This window comes from Pituophis catenifer, unplaced genomic scaffold (assembly GCF_029215685.1).
Source record: "Pituophis catenifer annectens isolate HBS135680 unplaced genomic scaffold, rPitCat1.0.hap2 SCAF_2, whole genome shotgun sequence".
NCBI lineage: Eukaryota > Metazoa > Chordata > Lepidosauria > Squamata > Colubridae > Pituophis > Pituophis catenifer.
The window spans coordinates 131,443,127-131,467,966 of NW_027256882.1; the positions used below are offsets into that span (position 1 = coordinate 131,443,127).

The following is a 24,840-nucleotide window of genomic DNA, read 5'->3' on the forward strand; positions in this document are numbered from 1 at the left end:
AATCCTAGCAGCTTCCTTTTCATTTAGATTCAATGTCAGTTGTTGAAAATATGGAAAATATGGAAGAGTTGCTTGGAGAGATGCAGCCTATCCATCTTGTTTTAGACTATTGTCTTGGAAGTTGTCCAAGAGAAACCTAAGGAGCTAGGAGATTGTGAATGATTTTTTTTAATGCAGAGGATTGTGCCTGCTGTACTGCAGCACTGACATTATCTCTTAAAAAATAGTTTTATTTGGTGTGTAATTATACTCATGTTGTAAATAAGGAAATGCTCAAGTAGTCTTAGCTGCTGAGATATTTTTAAATGACATGCATTATTAAATCCGTTTCATTCTAGTCTCTAGATGAATTTGAGAATGAATCTGGTCCAGAATGAAGGCAGGAGGAGGTATAAACCAGGAGTGAAATTCATCAGGTTCTGACAGGTTCTAGAGAACCGGTAGCAGAAATTTTGAGCAGTTCAGAGAACCGATAGCAGAAATTTTGAGTAGTTGAGGAGAACCGGCAAATACCACTTCTGGCTGTTCCCAGAGTGGGGAGAGAATGGGGATTTTGCAGTATCCTTCCCCTGCCACGCCCACCAAGCCACACCACACCCACCAAGCCACACCCACAGAATCGGTAGTAAAAACTTTTGGATTTCACCACTGGTATAAACTTAACAGCATCATCGGTGTGCAGAGATGAAGCATTAAAGAATCTTCAGGACAGCTATTTGCCTTTGTTGCATAATCTTTATAGCTTCTTGTTTTACTTCATATAAAACACTTATGTACAGTACACCTTTAGAAGAGTGACATACCAATAAAATAAAAACTCCCTTGAGTCCTGGTATATGTATTAACATGCCAATATAGTAAATCTGTAGTATGGAAGTCCTTTTACATTGTTTTAATTCTAATTTGGTAGTATTTATTTTCATTTTCTATTTTCTCCTAAAGTTTTGGGTGTTCCATTTAACCCGGTTTGCCTTTCTGGGTCAACTAGGTTTGACTAAGTACTGCCACCAGCCCTAAGGAATTTATTATTGTTGTTGTTGTTGTTGTTGTTGTTGTTGTTGTTGTTGTTGTTGTTGTTGTGAAACAACTTATGATCCAGTGAGTGGTAAACTGACATTGAAATTATCTGACATTGTTAAATTTTATTAAAACAATGACAGAAGATGAGTTAAAAAATAATGTCAAACAGGGTGACCAGCCTGTGTCTTCTCACATTGTTAGGAAAGGGAGCCTTGTATATTACTTACTAGTTCTGCATGATCTGTGACTCATTTGGTTTCTGTTTATGGAGGTGGTTACAGACTGAAATAATATCTGTCATCTGTTCATGGGGTGAATGGATATATGAAAATGATAATCACTTAATATATAAATAGGCAAGTCTTTACTCACAGGCATCAATCCCAACCAAGTTATATACCCCAGTTATAATGGGGTATCCTGGAATTTGTCCAAAGGTGTTAATCAGATGCATAAAAGTAAGAATTAAAGCATGAGGTCCAGAGATAATTAGAACATCATTAGCATATAATGTGTGTGTGTGTGTGTGTGTATTATTTATTTATTTTTTATTTTTTTTATTTTATATCAAATTTATTTTCCACCCTTCTCCCTGAGGACTCAGGGTGGTGTACAGCCAAATAAAAACATAAACTACAAACATTAAAATACTACTAAAAAGATATATATAAATTTGACCCCGTAATTAAAAAAACAATGACAAACCAGTTAAAAACATTTAAAAGAGTTAAGCCAGCCCGGCTTGCTGAAAAAAGAAAGTTTTAAGGGCACGGAGGAAGGCACCGAGGTCTTGTATTCTCCTTATCTCTTGGTTGGTTCCAGAGGGTGGGTGTCCCCACAGAGAAGGCCCTCCCCTGGGAGTCACCAGCCTACATTGTTTGGCTGATGGCACCCCGAGGAGGCCCTCTCTGTGGGAGCGCACAGGTCGATGGGAGGCCGTCGGTAGCAGCAGGCGGTCTCGAAGATATCAAGGTCCTATGCCATGGAGCGCTTTAAAGGTGATAACCAACACCTTGAAGCGTACCCGGAAGACCACTGGGAGCCAGTGCAGCTCACGCAGGAGAGGTTTTGTATGGGAGCGCCATGCAGCTCCCGTAACTACCCACGCGGCTGCATTCTGGAGCAGTTGGAGCCTCCGGGTGCCCCTCAAGGGGAGCCCCATGTAGAGAGCATTGCAGTAGTCCAGGCGAGAGGTGACGAGGGCATGAGTGACTGTGTGCAGGGAATCCCGATCAAGTAAGGGCCGTAACTGGCGTATCAGGCGAACCTGACAAAAAGTCCCCCTGGCCACAGCCATCAGATGTTCCTCCAAGGACAGCTGCGTATCCAGAAGGACTCCCAGATTGCGAATCCTCTCCGAGGGGGCCAAAGACTCGCCCCCAATAGTCAGAGATGGAGTCATCTGACTATATCGGGATGATGGGAACCACAGCCACTCAGTCTTGGAAGGGTTGAGTTTGAGCCGGTTTTTCCCCATCCAGATCCGCACAGCCTCCAGGTACCGGGATATTACTTCAAGGGCATCGTTGGGGTGGCCAGGGGTGGAGATGTACAGCTGGGTGTCATCAGCGTACTGGTGGTACGCTCTCACCCAGCAGCTTCACATAAATGTTGAACAGAAGGGGCGAGAGAACCGACCCCTGAGGCACTCCACATATGAGAGGCCTCGAGGTCGACCTCTGCCCCCCTGCCAACACAAACTGCGACCGGTCAGAGAGAAAGGAAGTGAACCACCGTAGCACGGTGCCGCCCATCCCCAACTCTTCCAACCGGTGCAGCATGATACCATGGTCGATGGTATCAAAAGGCACTGAGAGGTCTAACAGGGCCAGAACAGAGGAGCAACCTCTGTCCCGAGCCCTCCAGAGATCATCTACCAACGCGACCAATGCCGTTTCCGTGCTGTGCCCGGGCCTGAAACCTGACTTGAATGGATCTAGATAAGATGTTTCCTCCAGGTACTGCGGAAACTGTCATGCAACCACACTCTCAACAACCTTCGCCACAAAGCGAACGTTGGAGACAGGACGATAGTTGGCTAATACTGCCGGATCCAGGGAAGGCTTCTTGAGGAGAGGCCTCACCACTGCCTCTTTCAGGGCCGTGGGGAAGTAACCCTCACTCAGCGAAGCGTTGATAATTCCCTGGAGCCAGCCTCGTGTAACCTCCCGGGAAGCCAGTACTAACCAGGAGGGATATGGGTCCAGTAAACATGTGGCCGCACTAAGTCTCCCCAGAATCCTGTCCACGTCATCAGGGGTCACAGAGTCAAACTCTTCCCAGATAACATTCTCAAGACTATTCCTCGTCACCCTGCCCGAATCTACCCAGTCAAAGTCCAACTCTCCCCGGATCTGAGCAATTTTGTCATACAGATATTGTCCGAAATCCTCAGCCCTGCCTTCCAGGGGGTCCTCCCGCGCTCCCGGATGAAGCAGGGAGCAGGTCACCCTAAACAGGGCAGCCGGATGATTCTCTGATGATGCAATAAGAGCGGAAAAGTAATTAAACTTTGCCGCTTTTATCGCCACTAGGTAGGTCTTCATATGCGACCTTACCAGTGTTCGGTCAGATTCAGCGAGACTGGCCCTCCAACCGCTCTCCAGGCGTCTTTTCCGGCGCTTCATCTCCCTCAGCTCCTCGGTAAACCAAGGAGCCACAAGGGATCGGCACCGGGTCAGAGGCCGCAAAGGCACAACTCGATCCAAGGCCCCACCAGCTGCCAGATCCCAGGCAGCCACCAGGTCCTCGGCTGAGTCGTGTGCCAGATACTCAGGAAATGGCCCAAGCTCCATCTGGAACCTATTAGGATCCATCAGGCGCCTGGGGCAGACCCATCTTGTTGGCTCCGCCTCCCTGCAGTGGGGTGTAGCGGTTCGAAGGTCCAGGCGGAGGAGCGAGTGATCTGACCATGACAAGGGTTCCATGTCTATATCCCCTATAATAAGATCACTCGACCACTGGCCAGAGACAAAAATCAAGTCCGTGAGTGGGGCCATGAACTAACTGGGTCAGGTCCATGGCCGTCATGGAAGCCATGAACTCCCGAGCCATCCCAGACGTTTCACCAACGGACCGCAAGTTGAAATCACCCATGACCATAAGCCTGGGTGTAATTTATTATAATAAATTACTTAAGTAATTATTAAGTAACTTACTTAAAATTTGTGGATATTATGATCTTGTATGATAGTACAACGTTATGAACAAAGATTAAAGGGAGAAGTGGACATCCATGTCTAGTATCTTTATAAAGTGAGATGAAAAAAAATATCATTAACTTTCACTTGGGAAATGGGGATTACATAGAGAATCCAGTCCCAATTTATAAATTCTCTAGGAAATCTACATTTTGCTAAGGTAATATACATGTCTTTTCAGTAAATTTTTATCAATTGAATTACACTTCATTTTTATTCAAATCTACTAGCCAAATGTTATCTGATGTGTGTCTGGTTTTGATAAAACCCATTTGCTCATCCTTGCCTGATTGTTGGGCGCAACAATGGTAGTTTGAAGTTCAGTCCAGAGTGAAGGTATCGTTAACAAACAGAGCACAGGCTCAAAGGAAAAAAAGGATAGGGCTGCAGTAGAAAGCCTAACAAACAACAAGGAGCTTAGTCAGCCAGCCTGAATTGAAAGGCTAGGTCAAGGAGCAGAACAGGAAGCAATCAATACAGAAATGTAGCTCAGAGGTTGATGAGTAGCTTCCAGCTGAGAGGCCATCACTTGGCTCCATTGCATGCCCTGATAACTTTCTTTCTTCAAGAGTTAAGTGGTTCCTCTTTGTTTGGTTCTCCAAATCTGCTAGTATATTCTGCAGCTGGGTATCTGATCAGGCACTGGCCCATTGTCCCTTAATTTCTTCCACATCTGCTCCCGCTGATTATCTGTTGAGTCAGCCTCAAGTGGTTGATTAATTGTGGGTTACTGAAACTGACAATTTGCTGGATCAGACCCCTCAAGTTCCAAGTTAGAGGACTTCATGACATAACAATGTGATGAAATATTGTCTAGGTTGTTCAGGTCTTCCTGTAATTTAAAAGCTTTTGCTGTACTGGGTCAGGCTAGTTGGAATGTTACTTTGGTTGTGCCCTCATTGGTGATTTTACTGGCAAAATTCAAAGCGTCAGAGCCTGCACTACCTTTTTTTGACTGGGAACTCTACTTAATAGGGAGAGAGGTATTTTGATATCAATTTTGGGAAGGAATTAAGGGACACAGCTAAAGTTTTTAGAGCTTCATGATTGTACACCTTAAAGGTAGTTTGCTTCTACAAGCATGTATAAAAATCCTTTTTTCCTGTCAGAGCATTTTCAGTTGCAGCTTGACCATAATGTAACAATTATCCAAAAAGCCATATTTGGCCACTTTATTGTCACATTTTCATCAGATTATTAACAGAATTTGCTATACCAGAATTATTTTGGAGGTTCTATGGAAACTCTGTATCAGAATTATTAATTTTATATGAGACATTTTGATTGTACTTGGAAAGAGAAGCAAGATAATTTTAATACATAATAGCTTCACAAGAAGAGCTCTGTTTTCCTGCAAATAACCCATTCAAGGACGGTTAAATGGTGAAGCACATTAAACAGACTGTCTATTAAATTTATGAATGATGTAATATATCTTTTGCATCAATTTATGTAATTCATGATATTTGTTATAACATTATACAAATGATTAAACTGATACAAAGCTTTTAGTTTACACAAATTATTGGAACTTTTTTGAATACAGTAGATTTTATTGTTTTTTGTGGTGGGGTCTGGAGTTAAATGTTGCCTATAATATCAATGATTTCCCAAATGGAGGGCTTATTTTAGATCATTAGATCATGGTGTATTGTCTGGAGAACAGCTCTAGAATATGTAAATTGTCCATTTCCGACTTCTGATATTTAATGTTAGTTTTCTTTCTCATCAGCATATATTGTATAAATTAATACTAGTATATTATAAGATACTTGAAAATTTGCACTTAATACTTAAGACATTATTTAAAATCTGGCTGCAGATTATTTCAGAATTGCCAGGAAGCAGTGTAGTGTAATAAAAGTAGTTCTATTTCTCTCACACTAAACAATTGTTGACCTTTGGGTTGGTAGTTGCAGATAAGTATTGTTTTGCCAGATTATAGGTTTTTAGTGAAGTGAAAGTATGAGACGAGAGGCAAAAGTGACCAAAACAGAGACCAAAAATGAGCATAGTGGGGGGAGGGGGAATTGCTTGTGTGCAGCAATGATCAAATTTGGAAGGTGAAGCAACAATTCACATCCCTGCGTGTATTTATCAGAATATGTGGAAGCAGAATTTAAAATTGTGTCATAATATTGATTTTCAGAGAATGCAAATTTGTGGGGAAGATAGCTGTTTAAAAAGCTTTTTAATGCAATCACGGGTTGCTTTATTTGATGATGAATCTTTACACAAGCACAATACTGGGAAGCATGTACAGTAGAAGTTACTGGGTATAAATAGATGACATTTGTAGACTATGTCCTCATAGCTATTTTCTAGTATGACAAGTTATTAATAATGTAAGTACTTGCCTTTTACCATATTTTGCATTCTGGAAATGTTTTGCCATATTTTAATATTGATGGAGAGATAGCATTGTTCCAGAGACAGCCCAGAAACAGAAGAGGCATTATGATGTACCTTGTCAAGGAAGTATACAAATGTTAATATGCAAAAGTCCCCATTTCATTATCACTGCCCGATATTGCTGGTATGTGACTGCATTCTTTTGTGCAGCATAGCTGTTGCAGATGTAGGAATACCTATCCCTTCATTAATCAAAATAACACAGAATATATACAGAATATATGGCATTTCCAGTATATTGATTATATGGTATTATAATGCAATATTAATGGTGATATTCAGGCTAGTGATGAAAGAACAGTTTCAGCACATGTTGTGCAGTCTGATTCTGACAATAAGCAGGTTAGGTCTTCTTAAGTATAGGAATGGAAGATATTATCAAGGAAAGCCTGAGTTGTTTTGAGGAATGACAAATTACGAATAGAATAATGTATTTTCTTGTGGGATTCCCAAGTATATGACCCACAGGAGAGATGCAAAAATTGTATTGTATGATTGCAAACTTCATTATGTATTTATTGCTCTTATACCCAGGGATACAATTTTGAAGGAGTGTGTGTGTGTGTGTGTGTGTGTGTGTGTGTGTGTGTGTGTGTGTAAATTATACAAATTATAATCAATACAGTACTGGCTGTTCATGTCGGAAAATATGCTTAGAATTAATACTATCTTCTCTTTTTTTCAACTCTAGTTGAAGCTCGAAGACAGATCAGTGGTGCCTCGAGATGTCGTTAGGCATATGGGCTCACGTGTAAGTTTTGCTATGTATAGGACAAAGAGACAAAGTAATATCTCATGTGTTGCTACTTATTAAACTGCTGTTCACAGATGAATCTCTGGTTAGGATACTGATTTCTGCAGGGAACAGTTTGCAGTTATTCAAACTGTTGGAATAAATATTATTACAGGTACAAGTAAAAAGACGCTTGTATATTATTAGCCATTTTTCAGGAATCAGTAAACATTTTTCCTTAGTGGCAAAGTATCATGAAATCAAGCAGTCAAGAAAGTGTAAATCAATGCCTGGGCCGCTCACCGGCAGCAACCAGGCCACACAAGTGAGCGAAGCTCCATGCACGGGATCCAGGCATCATGCAAAATCTCACACACACCCAATCCACAGAAAAATTGCCCTCCACAGAACCGGTCCCTGGCACCCAAAAGATATAAATCATCAGCTGCTTTCAGTGATCATTTTATTTGAAAATTAAGAACAATTTTCTCATTTAACAATTAGAAAAGGAATATAGTGAAATATATATTTTAAGAAATCTTGAGTCCTTAATCACTATTCTTGTACACCTGCATTGCAAGGAGTAACCTCATACTATATATATTACAATTGTAATCAGTATGCAATCTCTAGACCTTAGCATTTCTATTTGACATACTACTGTGCATGGATATCATGTTCAGCTTGGAAATCCCTTTGCTACATACTGGTTAATGTTTGTTTTTTGGAGACAGAAACATACGTGGGTAATATCCAAAAGAGGAGACGCCCACAGGTAAAACAAACTATAATACAAGTAGTCCTCGAGTTACAAATGAAATGGAGCCTGCCCATTCCATTCATAACCCAAGGATTCATGGGAGTGAATTTCATACCTTGAACGGATCGTTAAGTGTACATGAGGTATTTCAGGGTGGGGAAGGCCATGGAGGGGCCTACTGATGGAACAGGCCACTTGCCTAAGACCACCCAAGACCTCCCTGACTCAATGAAATACCTCATGCTCCACATAATTGTGGAAGCCTGCGGAGGCCTGAACGGAGCATCAGAGGGGTGGATCCGCCCCTCGGAAGCTTCATTTTGGCTGGCAACGTTCAGGACAAATGTTGCAGAGCCTCTGTGATTGTTCTTAAGGGTGAACAACTGTGGTGGTGGTACAAGATTCTTAGTTTTGGGACTTGTTCATAAACACTAGAGGGAACTTATTGTGTAACTTTGAATGTTCGCTAAGGGAATGCTTGTAACCAGGGGATTACCTGTATAATATCATCTTGTATTCCTTAGCAACTGATACTAAGAGGCGATATACTGCTGATATATTAGACAATGTCTAGTCATCGTGACTAGAGCCATTAACAGCCTTATCTTCCCTGAAGTAATTCATTTATTTTATATTGACAGATCTCTTCAGTATTAGTGTCTCCTTTAATAACTCTTGAAGTTTGGGAATAATTCTGCAAGTCAGCTATTGGCTTCATTTTTAAGTAGATGCCACTCATTAATAAATAAATCATTCTAGCAAATGCCAGATTATAAAAAGATAATGATGTGTCTAGATTTGTATCTACTTTCTCAGCGAACAAGTAATATAGCACAAGGGGTATCAAAAATAATATTTCATCCTCTTGGTTATTGATTATCTTAATTAAATAATGCTTTAAATATGAAGAATTAAAGGGAGGAAAAAAGGGACACATCAGTTAGGATACATGACATAACTATTTACTGATATTTGTTCTATGAAAAGATTTTTGGCACTTTTCTAAATGTTCAAAGAATACAAGCTCTATAATCATCGACACTTGAATGCATAAAACAGTGTTTAAGCAATACTGGTTTTCTGTGGAATTCTTTTGACAATAATCTGAATTGACTTGTATATAAAGGCTATCCTCCTTGTTCTGACATCTTGAATAGCGAGCAGATGCTACCTAGTCTGAGAAATAGTTTATCTGATGTAAGAGTTCCACACTTTAGATAACAGTGATGCATGTAGAAATAAGAAAAGACTCTGGATGCAGCAGGGTTTTTTGCCCAGTAAATAGGTGGGGGAAAAACATTAAAGCTCTTTATTCATCTTGTTAGGTTGTATTTCATGGGTCTTGACTCTCTTTCTATGTAAGCAGTGGGTGAAACTTGAAGGATTCTTCAAATATTGAAACCATGTTGAAATTTAAAGAAATATTTGTTTTTCTTTCCAGGACAGCCAGTGTGGGACAGTTGTTGATGTCAATATAGAGTGTGCAGTAAAGCTGGTGGGAACCAACTGTATCCTGTATCCTGTTAACAGTAAAGATCTTCAGAATATCTGGGTGAGAATGCTTTAAACTATTTAGCCTGACACAGAAAGAACTCTTCTCACTTAACAAATATAACTTTAAATCAAGAAAAATAAGCAATTTCAATTACTACAGCTCACATTGGATCTAGAGAGAGTAATGCCTTTAAATCTTACATGATTTGGGATTCCACTTGAACCTGCCTCTAAGGTAGTTTTCTAAGGCCTATGAACAGAAGATTTGTTACTTGTGACCATATTCAAAGAATTTCTAAAAATGTTGAAGAAATTAAAAAGAATCCTTCTTTTCTAGGACTTTGTGAGGAAATGATTATTTGGGGAGGAAAAATAATTTACATATAAAACTTAAATTTAGCATCCTGTAGAGATACAATTACTGTAAATGTTTCCTGTATTCTGTATTCTGAGTACTTTGAAGCCTTTGAAGCCTTAGAGAGAACAAGAAATCCATTTTTGTCTAGTACACTATAGTACACTAGTACACTATATCAAATAGTTTGTGTCCTCTGTACTGGAATTATATTGACTTATCACTGTAAATATTTTTTTATTAAAAAAATCTTCCCATATGAAGTTTTTAGAAATCATTTTGGAAAGTAAAAACTGACTAACAATTGTTGAACACTTTTCTTAGCCATGTTAGGCATCATTTAAAATACAGTAGTATAAAAGATGTCATAATACTTTTTTTTTTTTGAGTTATTCCAGATTTTTTTTCCTGTGCTTTTGCATCTCTAGTTTTGATCTCCAGTTTGAAAGCTCTTATTGAAAGACCTTATTATAACATAAACCAAGTCCTTTTATTCTTTCAGAATAAAATCAAATTTTGGATTTAATCTCCACTAGACTATTATATTTCTTTCCTCTAGTGCCTTACTATTAAATTGTTTCAACGTATTATTAGTAGCGGCTAAGTAAGTGACTGAAAATCTCACAATAAGCTTCCATTGTTGAGGGTGTAGAACCTGTGGCTTGCTAGTGCCAGACCTGTACTTCAATCACCACAGCTCACTGGCTGTCACACAAGTTCTTATAAGGCTGAGGAAGCTACCTCTCAATTTATTGTCATACAAAACATTCTGTCCTTTCTTGAATGTTTCCAGCTATTTCTTTTTTAGATGTTTTTTTATCTTGCCTTTATTATTTTATAAGTAACTCAAGGCAGCAAGCATACATAATACTCCTTCCTCCTCCTATATTCCCCACAACAACAACAATCCTGTGAGGTGGGATGGGTTGAGAAAGTGACTGGTCCAAGGTCACCCAACCAGCTTTTATGTCTGAGACAGAACTAGAAATGACAGTTTCCTGATTTCAAGTTTCTGTTTTATATGTGTTTCTATTATAATTTCTATTCTATGTTTATTTGTTCAGCTCCACTATAGTGTTGGTCATAAAATGCAAACACTAACACATTTCTGTATATCTGGATTTTATAAAGGAGGGGAAATCCTTTTAATCATCTAGAAGCTGTTCAATTGATCATGGTCATTTGCTCTTGTGGTAGTTCCTACTTTGATTTAGTTTACCCTATTACAATTTTATGAACTTAATCAAATCACAATAATTTCTAGCTCTGATATAATAAACTGTGGAATCAGGCATTCTAACTCTCTCCTTCCCCCTCAGCCCTTTATGTACGGTGACTGCATAGCCTATGACTGGTGGCTAGGAAAGGTGTATGATTTAAAGAACCAAATCATTCTGAAGCTCTCCAATGGCGCAAGGTATTTCTGTTGCTTTGCTAAGGAGTATGTCATTAGCTGTTTTCAAATTAAAGTCTCATAACACTGATTTGTCAGTTGTACTCTTGTTTCTCAGATACCAACGATGTTAATCAACCATGCTGTATAGAATCTTTTCATAAGAAGTTAGGGATTGTTTCAGAGTTATTACTTGTATAACCTGAGTGAAAACTAGCAATTTGGGGTGATTGCTTGGTTCTTGCATTTCTAACATTACTATTTTTAATGTTAACTCTTCTCTCTCCCTTACCTGCAAAAGCTTCCTTAGCTGGTTTATGTAGCTAACTAATGTCAGTTTTAGCAAGCTTTTATGTTGTAATGGGAAACTGTGGGGCATCTGAATTGCACAATAAGCATATAAGAACTGTTGAAGCAACTTGTTAAGTAGGAAACTAAAATTTCAAAAACAAACTGTTTTGACATTTGCTTAACTGAATCATGCTCTCCAGATATTTTTGACTACAATCCTCATCAGTCCAGTTAATATGGCTACTTATCAGATACAGAGGAAGTAGTAGCCAAAACTCCTTAGAGCAGAATTCCCGAACCTTTCTGGCTTTGCAAGCGGGCGGGTGGGGGGAATGTGAGTGGCAAGCAAGTGCGTGCATGCAGCTCCATTTGCTCAAGTGGCACGCACATGCTTGCCCGCTGCTCACGCAAGTCGTGATATGTGCACGTGCTCGCTTGCCACTTCCGCGGCCCGGTTCCAAATGGCTCAAGGCCCACTAGTGGGCCACAGCCCAAGGGTTGGGGACTCCCACCTTAGGAGACACTCTTAAAAAAAAAAAAGGCTGCAGAATTGGACACTAACTCTCGAAATACTGTAATTGTTTGATATAATTGATAATCTGTAATTACTGTTTCTGAACTACGTGTTATATAAATGAGTTCTCAGTATTTACCAGTAGTACTTCACTATCTGATTATTTGAACAGATCCTCTACCCTGATGATTTCATTGTGTTGAGCAAATAAGACAACTCTCTTTTTGAATTCAGCATCTTGAGTACTTTTTTCTGGCCCCCCTACTCTCTCCTAAAATCTTAGAATGTAAGACATATTTTGTCCATATAGAACTATATTTCTCATAATTTTATGGGTGATATATAAATATATCCATCTGTTCCAAAGTAAATTACTCAACCATAACAATATCAGGCTTTATTAAAGGCCTTAATATTGCTCTTAACATTAGGGCTTCATACAGTAGGGCTTTATGTCGGAAAACCTCAGTCTTTTGGGGCCATTGGGCATATTGGAATTTTGGGACCCTGTTAAAAGCCCCCTCACAAAATTGTTATGTGTGTTCTGTAACCAATTACAGAACATCCATTTTACCGGAAGGCAAAAAGAACAATGTCTATTTGCTAGGAGTGCTCCATGGTATCCAAGGGATCATATACGTATGCTTGATGTTACTGATTTGTTTGGTGCATGCTAGGTAATTATAATAAAGTTAAAAAAATAAAATCAGATAGGCAGAAAGCTTGGTGAGTATTAAAGGGCATTGCTCCCATCTGCCACATTAGAGACACATGCAGTCTGGTTAAATCCGTGTTTTTCTCCTCTATGGGAATATGACCTAGTTAATAACAAAAATTAATACAGATAAACCTGCTCGGGAGGGGCACTCAATAATCACTCCCCCACCTCCCCCCAAAAATGGTTTGCATGTAGAAATGTCCAGGTTCAATTGCTGGCATCTCCAATTAGGACTGATTAAGAAAGATTGTGCCTGAAACTCTGGGGAGCTCCCAACAGTCAAAGTTGAACATACAAGTTTAATGGACCAATGATTTTATTCAGTATTTAAAGGCAAGTGGATAAATAGGTACCACTTCGTTGGGAAGGTAACAGTGTTCTGTGTGCTTTGGCATATAGCCATGCTGGCCACATGACCACGGAAGCATCTTCGGACAACGCTGACTCCCTTGGCTAAGAAAGTGAGATGAGCATCATCCCTTAGAGTTGGACACCACTGGATAGGGGGAACCTTTTACCTTTTTTCTTTTTATTCATTAATTAACATTAAATTCCAGCATAAGAGCATGTAAATTTAAATATGTTGTTAGGTAGATTATGCTAACTCTTTTGCAATCTTTTCCCCAATGGTTATGTATTTCTTTAGATGTTCCATGAGCACAGAAGACGCAGCAAAACTCTATGACGTCTGCCCACATGTCAGTGATTCAGTATGTTTTTAATCGTTTTAATAAGTCTTAATTTGTAGAGATACATTGCAACATATTCTTGAGGATTAGGTAGAGCATAGTATACAGATAGTCCCTGACCACAATTGAGCCCAAAATTTTGATTGCTAAGCAAGGAAATTGTTAAGTGAGTTTTGCCCCATTTTATATCCTTTTTTGCTACAGTTGTTAGGTGAACCATTCGGTCATTAAGCGAAACTTGATTTTCACGTTGACTTTGCTTATTGGAAGCTGGCTGGGACGGTTGGGTGGTGATTGCATGACCCCAGGACAGTGCAACTGTCATAAATTTGCCTCCCGTTTGCCTGAATTTTGTTCATGTGACTGTGGGGATGCTGCAACAGTCATAAGTGTGAAAAATGGTCATAAATTACTTTTTTCAGTGTCCTTGTAACTTCAAATGGTTGTAAGTTGAAGACTACCTATAGTTGAAAGTTTATTCAATGTTAAGAATTTGGGAAAGAACGGGGGAGGGGCGTTATGTTATTATGTAATGTGATAAAATAGTTAAGCATGTTTTTCCATTTGGGAATAGCAGCTTAGGACCAAACTGTTATGCAGATATTTGAAGCCAAAAATCATTCAGATGGATACAATCCTATTGTCCATACACTTCAAAGCCACTACCAGTTTTGATCCTATTAAGATGTTTTTAATTTAGTATATAATATATTTCTCTTGCCTAAAAGTAAATGGTTGACAATTATTTTTGCTAGGAAAAATAAGGAAAAATAAAGTGCTTCATGCAGCAAAACCTGGCCCTTCTCAACAATATCCTCACTGTCTTATGTAGAAATAGATAAGCTATTGATCTCAGGTCCTGTTTGTATGGGCTAATAGTCTCGTCTTTGTCTTCCTGAATGTTTGACCATGTGTGCCTAAAGTAACAGTTGTTGCCAGCTTATTACTTGTCCATTTCTTGGTAGCACTGAATTCCTTGTACTTTAGCCAATCATAATTAGGTATGAGATTTTTGTAGTTATTTAGAATGACTAGAGCAGAAAGGAGAACTTATTATGTGCTTATTATTAAGCATTTCCATAATGATAAAATTAAGATAAAATGTGGAAAATTCGTTCAACTAAGGTAGACCATGATTTTATCATATCTGATTTGTACTTCTGGTTTTGCTTCATTTTTCAGGGCCTGTTTTTTGATGATTCATACGGCTTTTATCCTGGGCAAGTTCTCATTGGTCCTTCAAAAGTCTTCTCAAATGTGCAGTGGCTTTCAGGAGTGAAACCTGTACTCAGTACGAAGAGCAAATTCAGAGTTGTGGTAGAAGAGGTATGTTTCAACGAGATAACCCTATTATGGAATATTATTTGGATTTTCCCCAAAACAAAGCTTGGTGTGTAGTCTTGAAATGTCTGAGAGGGACATTTTGAAACTAAGAGAGTTTGCCTGCTGTTTTAGAAACAATTTCATTTCAGTGTTTTCTTTTCTTGATCAGTTCATAGACTTAAATTCCTAATAGAAGAAGTCTATAATGTAGAAGTTACGTCCATCTGGATATTAGATTGTTAGTGTTTAGTCAGAAAAACCCTCAGGAGAAAATGCCTTTTGACAAGTAAATGCAAAGGAATGTAGAAATAACCTTGAAGAAAATATGCAGGAACAAAGAAGAAAATATAAGAAATAATTCAGCCTTGGGAAAAGTAGAGTCCTATAATGCAATTTTTTTGCTGTCTGTTTTCTATTTGGCCTATGTTGAAGAACTAGAATATTTTTTTTAAAAAAAAAGTCTAATATGTTGTACATCTCTTTAAATTGCATAATTAATATTAGGATTATATATCACAGAAAAAGATGGAAATCAAAAGGAAATTCAGAATTTGAGATTAGTGGGTTCAGAAACGAAATTTTATCAGAAATTGTATGTTAATTTTGTAAACAGTTACAGAATACAAGGACATCTTAATGAAATATTTTTCTCACAATCCAACCTTTTCTTCTTTAGGTACAAGTAGTAGAACTGAAAGTTACTTGGATCACTAAGAGCTTCTGTCCTGGGGGAACTGATAGTATAAGCCCACCACCATCTTTAATCACCCAAGAGAATTTATCTAGGTAAAAAACAGTTCATACCAGCTTCCGAAAAGGCCTGCTTGTTTCACGTCTTTGAATTGATAAAAGTAGAATAACCACTTACTTTCATAAAATGCGTTGTTTTATAATTTCCCCTTCCTGGATCTTACTGCTCTTACTACAGATGGTCCTCGACATATGACCACAAAGGAGCCCAAAGTTTCTGTTGTTAAGTGAGACATTTGTTAAATGAGTTTTGCCGAATTTTATGTCCTTTCTTACCACAGTCGTTAAGTGAAGTTAGTAACCTGGTTGTTAAGTGAATCTGGCTTTGCTATTGACTCTGCTTGTCCAAAGGTCACATGACCATGGGACACAGCAACGGTCATAACTATGCCATTTGATCACATGATTATGGGGATGCTGCAGAGTTTGTAACTGTGAAATATGGTCAATAGTCACTTGTTTCAGTGCCTTTGTAACATTGAATGGTCATTAAATGAACTGTTGTAAGTGAAGAACTATCTGTATTTCTCCTTGCTAGAAGACTGCAGGATTATAGTCAACTCAGGTGCCATGAGCTGACATCAAGCTCATAGCCACAGGGGGACTCTGTAAGGGTTTGCTAAAGCCTCACTATCTTAAGCACATTGGAATTACAATTACTTCAGAGCTAAAAGAGATCTTCAGAGCATTAGTTTAAAAAAAAATCAAAGAGAGAGGAAAAATATCAAGTTTGCTATTATCCACTATAAATAAAATCAGAAATCGCTTCCTTAAATATCTTTTTTTCCCTTTCCCTTTTCTGTTTTGCCTTAATTTTCTGTTCCTTCAATTTTCTTTTTATATATTTTCCTCTTTTTCTTTCTCGTTAATTCTATTTTGTATTATTTATTATTTATTTTATTATAATTATTTATTTTGTACTAGCTTTTTATTATTGTTTTTTTAATCTTTGAATAAAAATATTTTTTAAAAAAACACGAATGAACCAAGCTTAACCTTCCTCTGCTTTATGCTAAAAGCATACTGTTGATTTGGTTTGGGGAGAAGGGAGCTACCCACTATAGTTTTGTGAATCATGATTTTTTTCTTGATATGTTTTACATCAATTAAACTAAAGCAAATACATCATGTGATGGAATTATATATCTGAAAATGATATTAAGACATGCATAAATGTGAGTTGCTGGGCATGCTGATTTTGAAAATTGCTTAATTCTCTTTCTTACAACCAAAGCTTATATCGGGAATGGCCATCGTATGACATTATATGACTCCTCATCTCAGACCTAGCTTTCTGTTTGCCTGTCTCATCCTGAGTTGATTTTAAAATGGGGAGCTGTATAAGTGTTTTAAATAAATAAATACATTTTTAGGAAATGTTTATTTGGAGGGCCCAGTAATTGTGCACTTTGCTCAATATAGAAGTTACACCATTAGCAGTTCTATACAGAGGTGTTGTGAGCTAACTGAGCTCTGAAGGAATAAAGCTTTCCAGCCATGTACTTGTGTGAGTGTGTGTGTGTGTGTGCACACAGGCACACGTGCGCACACCCATATACCCCATGACCTGTTTCTGTACATGCCATAGGAATATGTTTTCCACTAGTAAATCTTTTTATTACTAAGTTTACTCTAAATTTTTGTAAAATTAGGAAGTAGTTATCGCTTTGATTTCCCAAATAGTGATTTCCCCAATAATGTATCACTGTGCATGTACTTGAAACAGTTTTAGACATTTCAGCGAATGCTGAAGAATCAGGAGGAAGATACCATCCAACAGTATGGTGACACTACTTTCATTTTCACTTTTAATAGAGTGAAACGTCTGGGTTGTTTTGACCATGCTGAACGGCAGCTTGGAGAAAGGTGTCTGTATGTATTTCCGGAGAAAGTGGAGCCAGCAAAAATCACGTGTGAATGTCCAGAGAGAAACTGTGTTCTAGCAGAAGGATCAGCTTCTAAGAAGGTATGTGCCCTGATAAAAGTTAGCTGAGAATATTGAACTTTTTCTGAGAATTCTGCTTTGTTCATTACTTCTAACTGTTCTTGTTTGGCTCTGTATATTCCCACTATTGCCGATTTCTGCCATGGTTAAGAATATGGAATGATCTTTGGGGATGGCATTCCTTTTTTTAATTCTATCATCCAGGACATGATATTTTAAGAAACATACAAGCATAATATTAATTGAATGCTTAATCATATTCAGACATCACTTAGTCTTGTAGGTAGGTTATGCAGACATGGTTAGCATAAACTTTAATTATTAGTGTTGTTATATTTCCAATTTATTCTTCAGCAAGAGAATAGGAAAAAATGAATGTTAAGTGATTCCAGAATTGTGAACTGAATTCCTGTATCATTGGAGGGAAATTCATGATAGTTGATCATTCAAGAGAAAATGCATAGTGTTCTGTTGTTTGAATTAATTGATAAATGGTGGAATTTGTTTTTATATGGCAACTTTTTAAATAGTTGAGACCCTGAGTACTGATGTATATCATATTTTTCACATGAATTATGCTTGTTGTTTACACATATAGTAGTAACAGAGGTGTAGTTTTGTTATATTTCAAAACCTTTGTCTATTATTTTAGATAAAATCTGGATTAAAATCCAAATTTGAAATGCTGATTCATTCAGAATTTATATTGTAAAGCGCTGTTTAAGTATTTCATAAATAACAAGCAATCTATTCTGTATGTTTAACATTTTTTTAAAATATTAGAAACTATATTTAGTGTAAATCAGTATCTTGCTGTTTTACAATCATAGTAACATTGGATAAATGTATGCCTTTAATATTTCATAGCCAATATTTCCAATCACTGCACCCATTTCTTAATTTTATAAGCAGTTTTGGGATTAATCTAAAAATATAATCAGATTTCAGTTGCACATTCTTTAATTTGGATCTGTTAAACCTCATTCATCAAAGAATACATAGCATTTTCCGAATATGGTGGCAAAACCAAGTTTTGCATTTTTTTTCTTACGTTAAAATAGTGAAATACAAAAGCACATCACCAATAGAGTAAAATGACAATGAAAAAAGCCTATATATGTCATAGTGATGAAAATAATATTTAATATTTAAATTATTAAAAGTATATTTTACATTTCTTAGCTAAAGCTAAACCTTCCCATGCATGTTTAGACATCTAAAAAGTGGAAGTCTTTGTCGGGTTTCAAAACATGGCTAACCATCTACGCAAGGATTACACAGTTAGCATTCTGCCTGAAGGGTTTCAAGTAATAGTTTTGTTTTTTTTTTCTTTCAAAGTAGTATTTTCTTCTGAGGAAAAACATAACTGTAAAATCTATTTCTTTAATTTATTTTAGGGGTTACAATACAAATGAAAATGTGAATGAAATGTTTCCAAAACTGGAATAATTTTCTGAGTGTATTCTACCTCTGTTAACAATCCTTTGCATTCAATAGTAATACCAAAATGATGGTGTTTAATATTGCAGATGGCCTGTCCTTGTTTCGTATCCAATGTAAAGCCTGAAAAGGTACTGTAATATACACACTTGTTCTCTGTCTGAAAACACCTTAATGTTCAATAGATTTCTTGCTAAAATCCAGTTACAGAAATGTCTCAGTATATATAAATAATGTTTTCTCCCTATAAAAAGTTAATATTTTAAACTCTCCATATTCTGAAATAAAAGTCTGTTACAGATTTTGGAATTTATTCATAACCTTCTATTTGACTCTTTAGTATTTCTAAAGAATTTATCAGTGTAGCTGTTTAAAATGACTAGCAGATTATGAAATATAACCATTTTAATAATTTTCTGCATACTTAGCTATTACACTATTTCCTTGCAGTGTAAGCACCATTATGGTAGTATACATATACTATATGCTGTACTGTACTGTACTGTACTGTACTGTACTGTATATATGTATAGGAGTATGTGTTTAAGCCATGAGTTAAGAACAAAGAAAAGGATATATAAATTTAGGCAGTTTGCACAGGCACCATTCATTCTGTATTTTTCAGTTCTTGCAAATCATCTGTAGTCATGAGACTGTCCCATATTTTATTATTGCAATAGCAATAGCACTTAGACTTATATACCACTTCACAGTGCTTTTACAGCCCTCTCTAAGCGGTTACAGAGTCAACGTATTGCCCCCAACAATCTGGGTCCTCATTTTACCAACCTCAGAAGGATGGAAGGCTAAATCAACCTTGAGCCTGGTGAGAGTCGATCTGCCAAACTGCTGGCAGCCGATGATCAGCAGAAGTAGCCTGCAGTACTGCACTCTAACCACTGTGCCACCACGGCTCTATATTTACTGATATAAGTAGGAATTGCTGAAAAATCTAAAAGCCTTTCACTATATAACCACATGATGGACTCCATGTCATCTCATTTTCACTAAAAAGATGATATTGTGAATTTGACTTTATAACAAAATTCACTAACAAAATTTCCATCATGGGGCAACATGAGTAACATCTGAAGGAATATTGGAAGACTGCTTGTTCAATCTGTATGCACAGATTCCCCAAACAATAAACATCTTGCACTTTAGAAGATAAATAGCAGTTCTAGGTAAATAAATAATTTTCAGCTCCCACGTAGGAAGCATTTAAAAAAAAAAATTGGCTCAATTTCTTTTAAATGGTGGGAAATTTTTGTGTTTCTTGACCTGCGCTGATTCCTCTGTAGGTAAGGAGACTGCTGAAGAAACAAATAGTGAAGATCATGTCATGTTCCCCAGACGCTCAGAGTACCCTTGATCTCCCTGAAGGAGAATCTGCTGCAGCAGGTGACCAACAGCCTGAACATCTTAAAGCCAACTTGAAATGTGGAGCAGAGGACTCTGTCAGTGACATTATAGGCATGCAGGACGCAAAAAGAGAGCACATTGACGAAAAAAGGAAAGGCTTGTCTTGTGAAGGAGCTGGGCTGCAGTTGCAACCAGCCTTTGTACTGAAACGGGATGATGGCTCCTCAGACTACAATCTGCAGTCTATAGAACAGGATGCTGATGATGAAGCAGCCGATGACACAGACGACACCAGTTCTGTAACATCTTCTGCCAGCTCCACGGCTTCTTCTCAGAGCGGCAGTGGTATAGGTCGCAAAAAAAGTATCCCGCTTTCTATTAAAAATCTCAAGAGGAAACATAAGAAAAAGAAAACCAAGGTTTCCCGGGAATTTAAACCAGGTGACAGGTAAGACCAGAGCTCATATCATCCCACCTATACATGTCAAATTAACCTGACCTAATTTCTTGGTAAAACCCTGTACATAACTTAAAAACATATCAATAATAAAAACATGTCTCTTATTATTGAGAATGTAGGAAGATTTGTGTTGCCTGCAAACTAAGGATACAGTTTTCAAGTTATATCATTTAAAATATATCTTAACAGATATCCAATTAAATTGTATACCTTTCTTAGGGAAGAAAGAGTTAAGCAAAGCATAAAAGCTTTTACCAAAAATAATCAGCTGACTCAGTGTTCTTTTTGCACTAATCAAACCCCAATATATTGACATTTACCCCACTGATGATAATTATTAAAATAATAACCTTTTTGGAAAGCCAAGGCAGTTTCTGGCAAGACAGTTCTTGGTACCTTGCCCAACTCATTTCTTTTAAAGCATTAGATTCTGAAGCACCAGGATATAACAGGTAATGCTTTATCAGCTTTGAATCTGCCTGTCCAGACTAAAAATAAGTCTTGGTCTTCTAGTCCAGCCCCCTGCTTAAGCAGGAGACTATACATCTATACCCTATAAATCTGGAGAGCCAGTCTATACCCCTTGCAAGATATATGTGGTGTAGAAAGCTGTTGTTTTCTATAACCCCCATTTTGTGGAATTCTCTGTCCCCAAAAGTACATGGAACCCCAACCCTCCATGTATTTTGAAAGCAAGTTTGATTTATTCTTCTATAGCTTGGCCTGAGCTGATTGTGAGCACCAGCATAGGATATTAAAACATCACATATCGGTTTTGGAAGGATATTGCTTTGTAACTTTTTTATATTTCCTGTTCACTATCCAGCCTGGGATGAGATAGAAATGATTCATTCATAATTTCAGGGAAATGGCAGCTCTGTAGTACAACCTTCCCCAATAAAGACTATGCCTTTTGTTCCATTGTAGCATAATCTCCATCATGGTGTTCTGGGAGCCTGTTTAATCCCTATCATTTTGTTCAACAGACCAGCTTTTGCAGCCAAAAGGTTTTTCTCTCAAAAACTGCCTTAGTATTGGTTCCAGCTTTAAAGTCAATTCTTTATGCTGTTTTAAAATGCCACCGTTCTTTTTAATCTTTACCCTGACTTGCTGTGATACTTTTCCTTAGTAATTTTCTATCCTTGTTGGTAACAGGGTTGCTGTGGAAGTGGTGACCACGATGACATCAGCAGATGTGATGTGGCAGGATGGCACAGTGGAGAAAAACATTCGTTCCAATGAGCTCTTTCCTGTCCATCATTTGGACAATAATGAGTTTTGCCCTGGGGATTTTGTAGTAGATAAAAGAGGTAATTGGTGAAATGCATTTCCTCTGGATAATGTGTTTATTAGTAACAATTTATACATGGATTTTTCAATCTGGATTTTCAAATTGCCAGTAGTGTCTCGTGCATCTTTTCTTATCCTGCGGAAGCCTATATGAGTTGCCATTACAGCTTTGTAATATCAGTCAGTCTGGATAATGCTGACTAGGAATTCTGGAAGTTGTAGTTTACATTGACCTAGGGATTATCAGTGTTGTATAGCATGACAACAGCAGTTGTACTCTTCATCATACTACTTCTGTAATTAAAATAATGTAGCTTTTTTCCTTACACATATAAATATTACTACCAGCACCCCAAGTCAACCAGACCCAACAGTTGTAGAAATAATCATAATTTGGAAAGTGCTGATTTCTTGAATCAATAATTTACAGAATAGCAATCTTTAGGACTTTTTTAAATATCAGAATGTAACCCTTTTCTATATTATCGAAATAAAATCTCTCATTAAGTAGAACACTGCTTTTCTGTCTCTCACAATTTTTCTTCAAATATATGAAGAACAAAAAGAATTGAAAACATAGTTTGCTTTCAGTCCAGATGTTCTCTTGTAGTAGTCATCTGACTTACTGGTGGATCAAGTCTTTAGCAAAAGAAATTTTGGGAAACTGCCAGTTAGCAGTTTACCACATTGAAAGTCAACAAAAAACTCCACAATCTGAATCTTTTATACATAATACTACAAATTGTAGTATTCCCGCAAGACAGAAATGTATGTTTCTTTTGTGCTTACATTTTTAGCAAGGTTTCAGTGATTTCTTACAGAGTTTTCAAAGGTTATTTTAAGTCAGAAGTTTCATTTGCTTCCTTCTGAAAGTATTGAATAGTAAAATACTGGGTTAAAATAGTTTAAGGACTTTATTATTTTAGTGTATAAAATACTCTAAATTCTCCTTCCACTCAAGGTTAGAGGAAGGTGCCATCCCAAGATGCTGTCTAGGAGATTCTGAGAACAATCGTTTTATATAATTACCTGAATAATTTAATTTTGGCATATTATGAAGGCATATTATAAAGTGTCTATCATCTATCTATCTGTTTATCTACCTAACTCTCTATATAACTGTCTCTATATAACTGTCTCTCCCTCCCTCCCCCCCTCTCTCTGTGTATGTGTGTGTGTTTGTGTGTGTGTGTGTGTATATATATGCATATATATATATGCGTATACATATGCATTTTTCCGTTCATAACCAATTTTCCTTTTAAATTTCCAATTTAAAAAAATGAACAAATATGTTAAAAACAAGTACATTGATTTAAATAAGGTGAATCTTCATGTTTTTTTCCTTCGTGCATCCATTATTTTAAAAGCCATGTTAGCAGATGGCTGCAAACAATACCTTGGAGGAACTTGGAAAACTGAGAAATCCCATGCTGCTTGGGAGTGGAAATGTGAACCCATCCCTCTAAGCTAGAGCTGGGGCAGGCAGGGCCTCACCACTCACAGTTGTACTCACTGTCAGGTTCAGTATAATAGAGCCATCAGGGGCAGACAAAACTATGACAAGAACAAGTTTGATTAACTGTCGAAGCCAGCCAAGCTTGGTTTTCTATTTTTTTAATTCATCACCAGCAATAAAGTATAAATCAAGAAAAAAACAAGTATCGGATACTTCTAAGAATAATAGAAATTACAGTGCATCATTTTCCCTTACTAGAGTATGCTTCTTTCTTCAATCCTAAACAGCTCAGACTTCTCAGGATCCTGGTATGTACGGAGTGGTGCAGTCAGGCGACCATGTTGGTCGTACCTGTGTGGTGAAATGGTTCAAGCTGAGACCTAGTGGAGATGATGTGGAGGTAAGAAGTAAAGACTGTGCGATTGTTTTGTTTTGTTTTGTTTTCTTCTCTTGGCCTCTGGAATAAAATTTTGCTTTGCTAAATGGGTGTAAAAAAAATTTCCTGAGGAAAATTTCATTCTGAGCTTTGGAAGAAAAGCAGGTGTATATAAATGTGCCCAGTATTCTACTGGCTCAGTCTGTCTCTTGAGAGGATCTAAATTTGGTTTTTCACTATTAAATTAAGCTAAGATTTAACTACAAGAGCTAAACAAAAAATTATCCAAATGTCAAAACATTTGGGGGGGAAGAGCATTTTCTTTTCAATTTGTCCAGGCTAGAGCTAAAACCAGCTGGTTGACCTTGAGCCAGTCACTTTATCAACCCTAGGAAGAAGGGAAGGGCAAACCTCTTCTGAAAAACCTGGCCAAGAAAACTGCAGTGATTAGTCCGGGTGCTCATCAGGAGTTAAAACTGATTCAAAGGCATAATCATCATTATCAAACTTTGTATTTAGATAACCTTCAAATGTTCATAAAATTTGGTCTAGAAGAGAATGCAGCTCTCAATTAATGTATGTAGATGGTGCTTATAACATAGTATACTTATAGGTTCTTAGACAATAGAGATCCATGTAGGGAGCCCTATCAGACATCTTCAGAATCAATGCTGAGCAGTATAACATGCTATGCACAAGGCTAGGTAAATATGTTACGTACAGAATGTCAGCTGTTACGTGTTTGAGGTGAAAAGCTTCCTCCTTGTTTTCTGATAGCTAAGTATAAACTACACATAAGCTTTATGTCCTTTTGGGGGGAATATTTTTTAGCAACAGGTATCCCCAAAAAAGGAAG

At 37.5% G+C, this 24,840-nt stretch overlaps 1 protein-coding gene across 2 annotated transcripts in view; it reads left to right on the plus strand.

Moving 5' to 3' along the window:
* The window catches only part of UBE2O (ubiquitin conjugating enzyme E2 O), a 78,452-nt gene that overhangs the window by 41,187 nt on the left and 12,425 nt on the right, over positions 1-24,840 (plus strand). Inside the window, exons 2-12 of one of the 2 annotated variants that reach the window (XM_070937533.1) lie at positions 7,324-7,383; positions 9,567-9,677; positions 11,294-11,391; positions 13,537-13,600; positions 14,762-14,905; positions 15,579-15,688; positions 17,468-17,618; positions 19,127-19,168; positions 20,339-20,847; positions 22,015-22,169; positions 23,896-24,008. In XM_070937533.1, coding sequence (XP_070793634.1) covers positions 7,324-7,383; positions 9,567-9,677; positions 11,294-11,391; positions 13,537-13,600; positions 14,762-14,905; positions 15,579-15,688; positions 17,468-17,618; positions 19,127-19,168; positions 20,339-20,847; positions 22,015-22,169; positions 23,896-24,008 — 1,557 coding nt within the window. The remainder of the gene's footprint in view (positions 1-7,323; positions 7,384-9,566; positions 9,678-11,293; positions 11,392-13,536; positions 13,601-14,761; positions 14,906-15,578; positions 15,689-17,467; positions 17,619-19,126; positions 19,169-20,338; positions 20,848-22,014; positions 22,170-23,895; positions 24,009-24,840) is intronic. The other variant, XM_070937534.1, reaches the window with a different exon arrangement.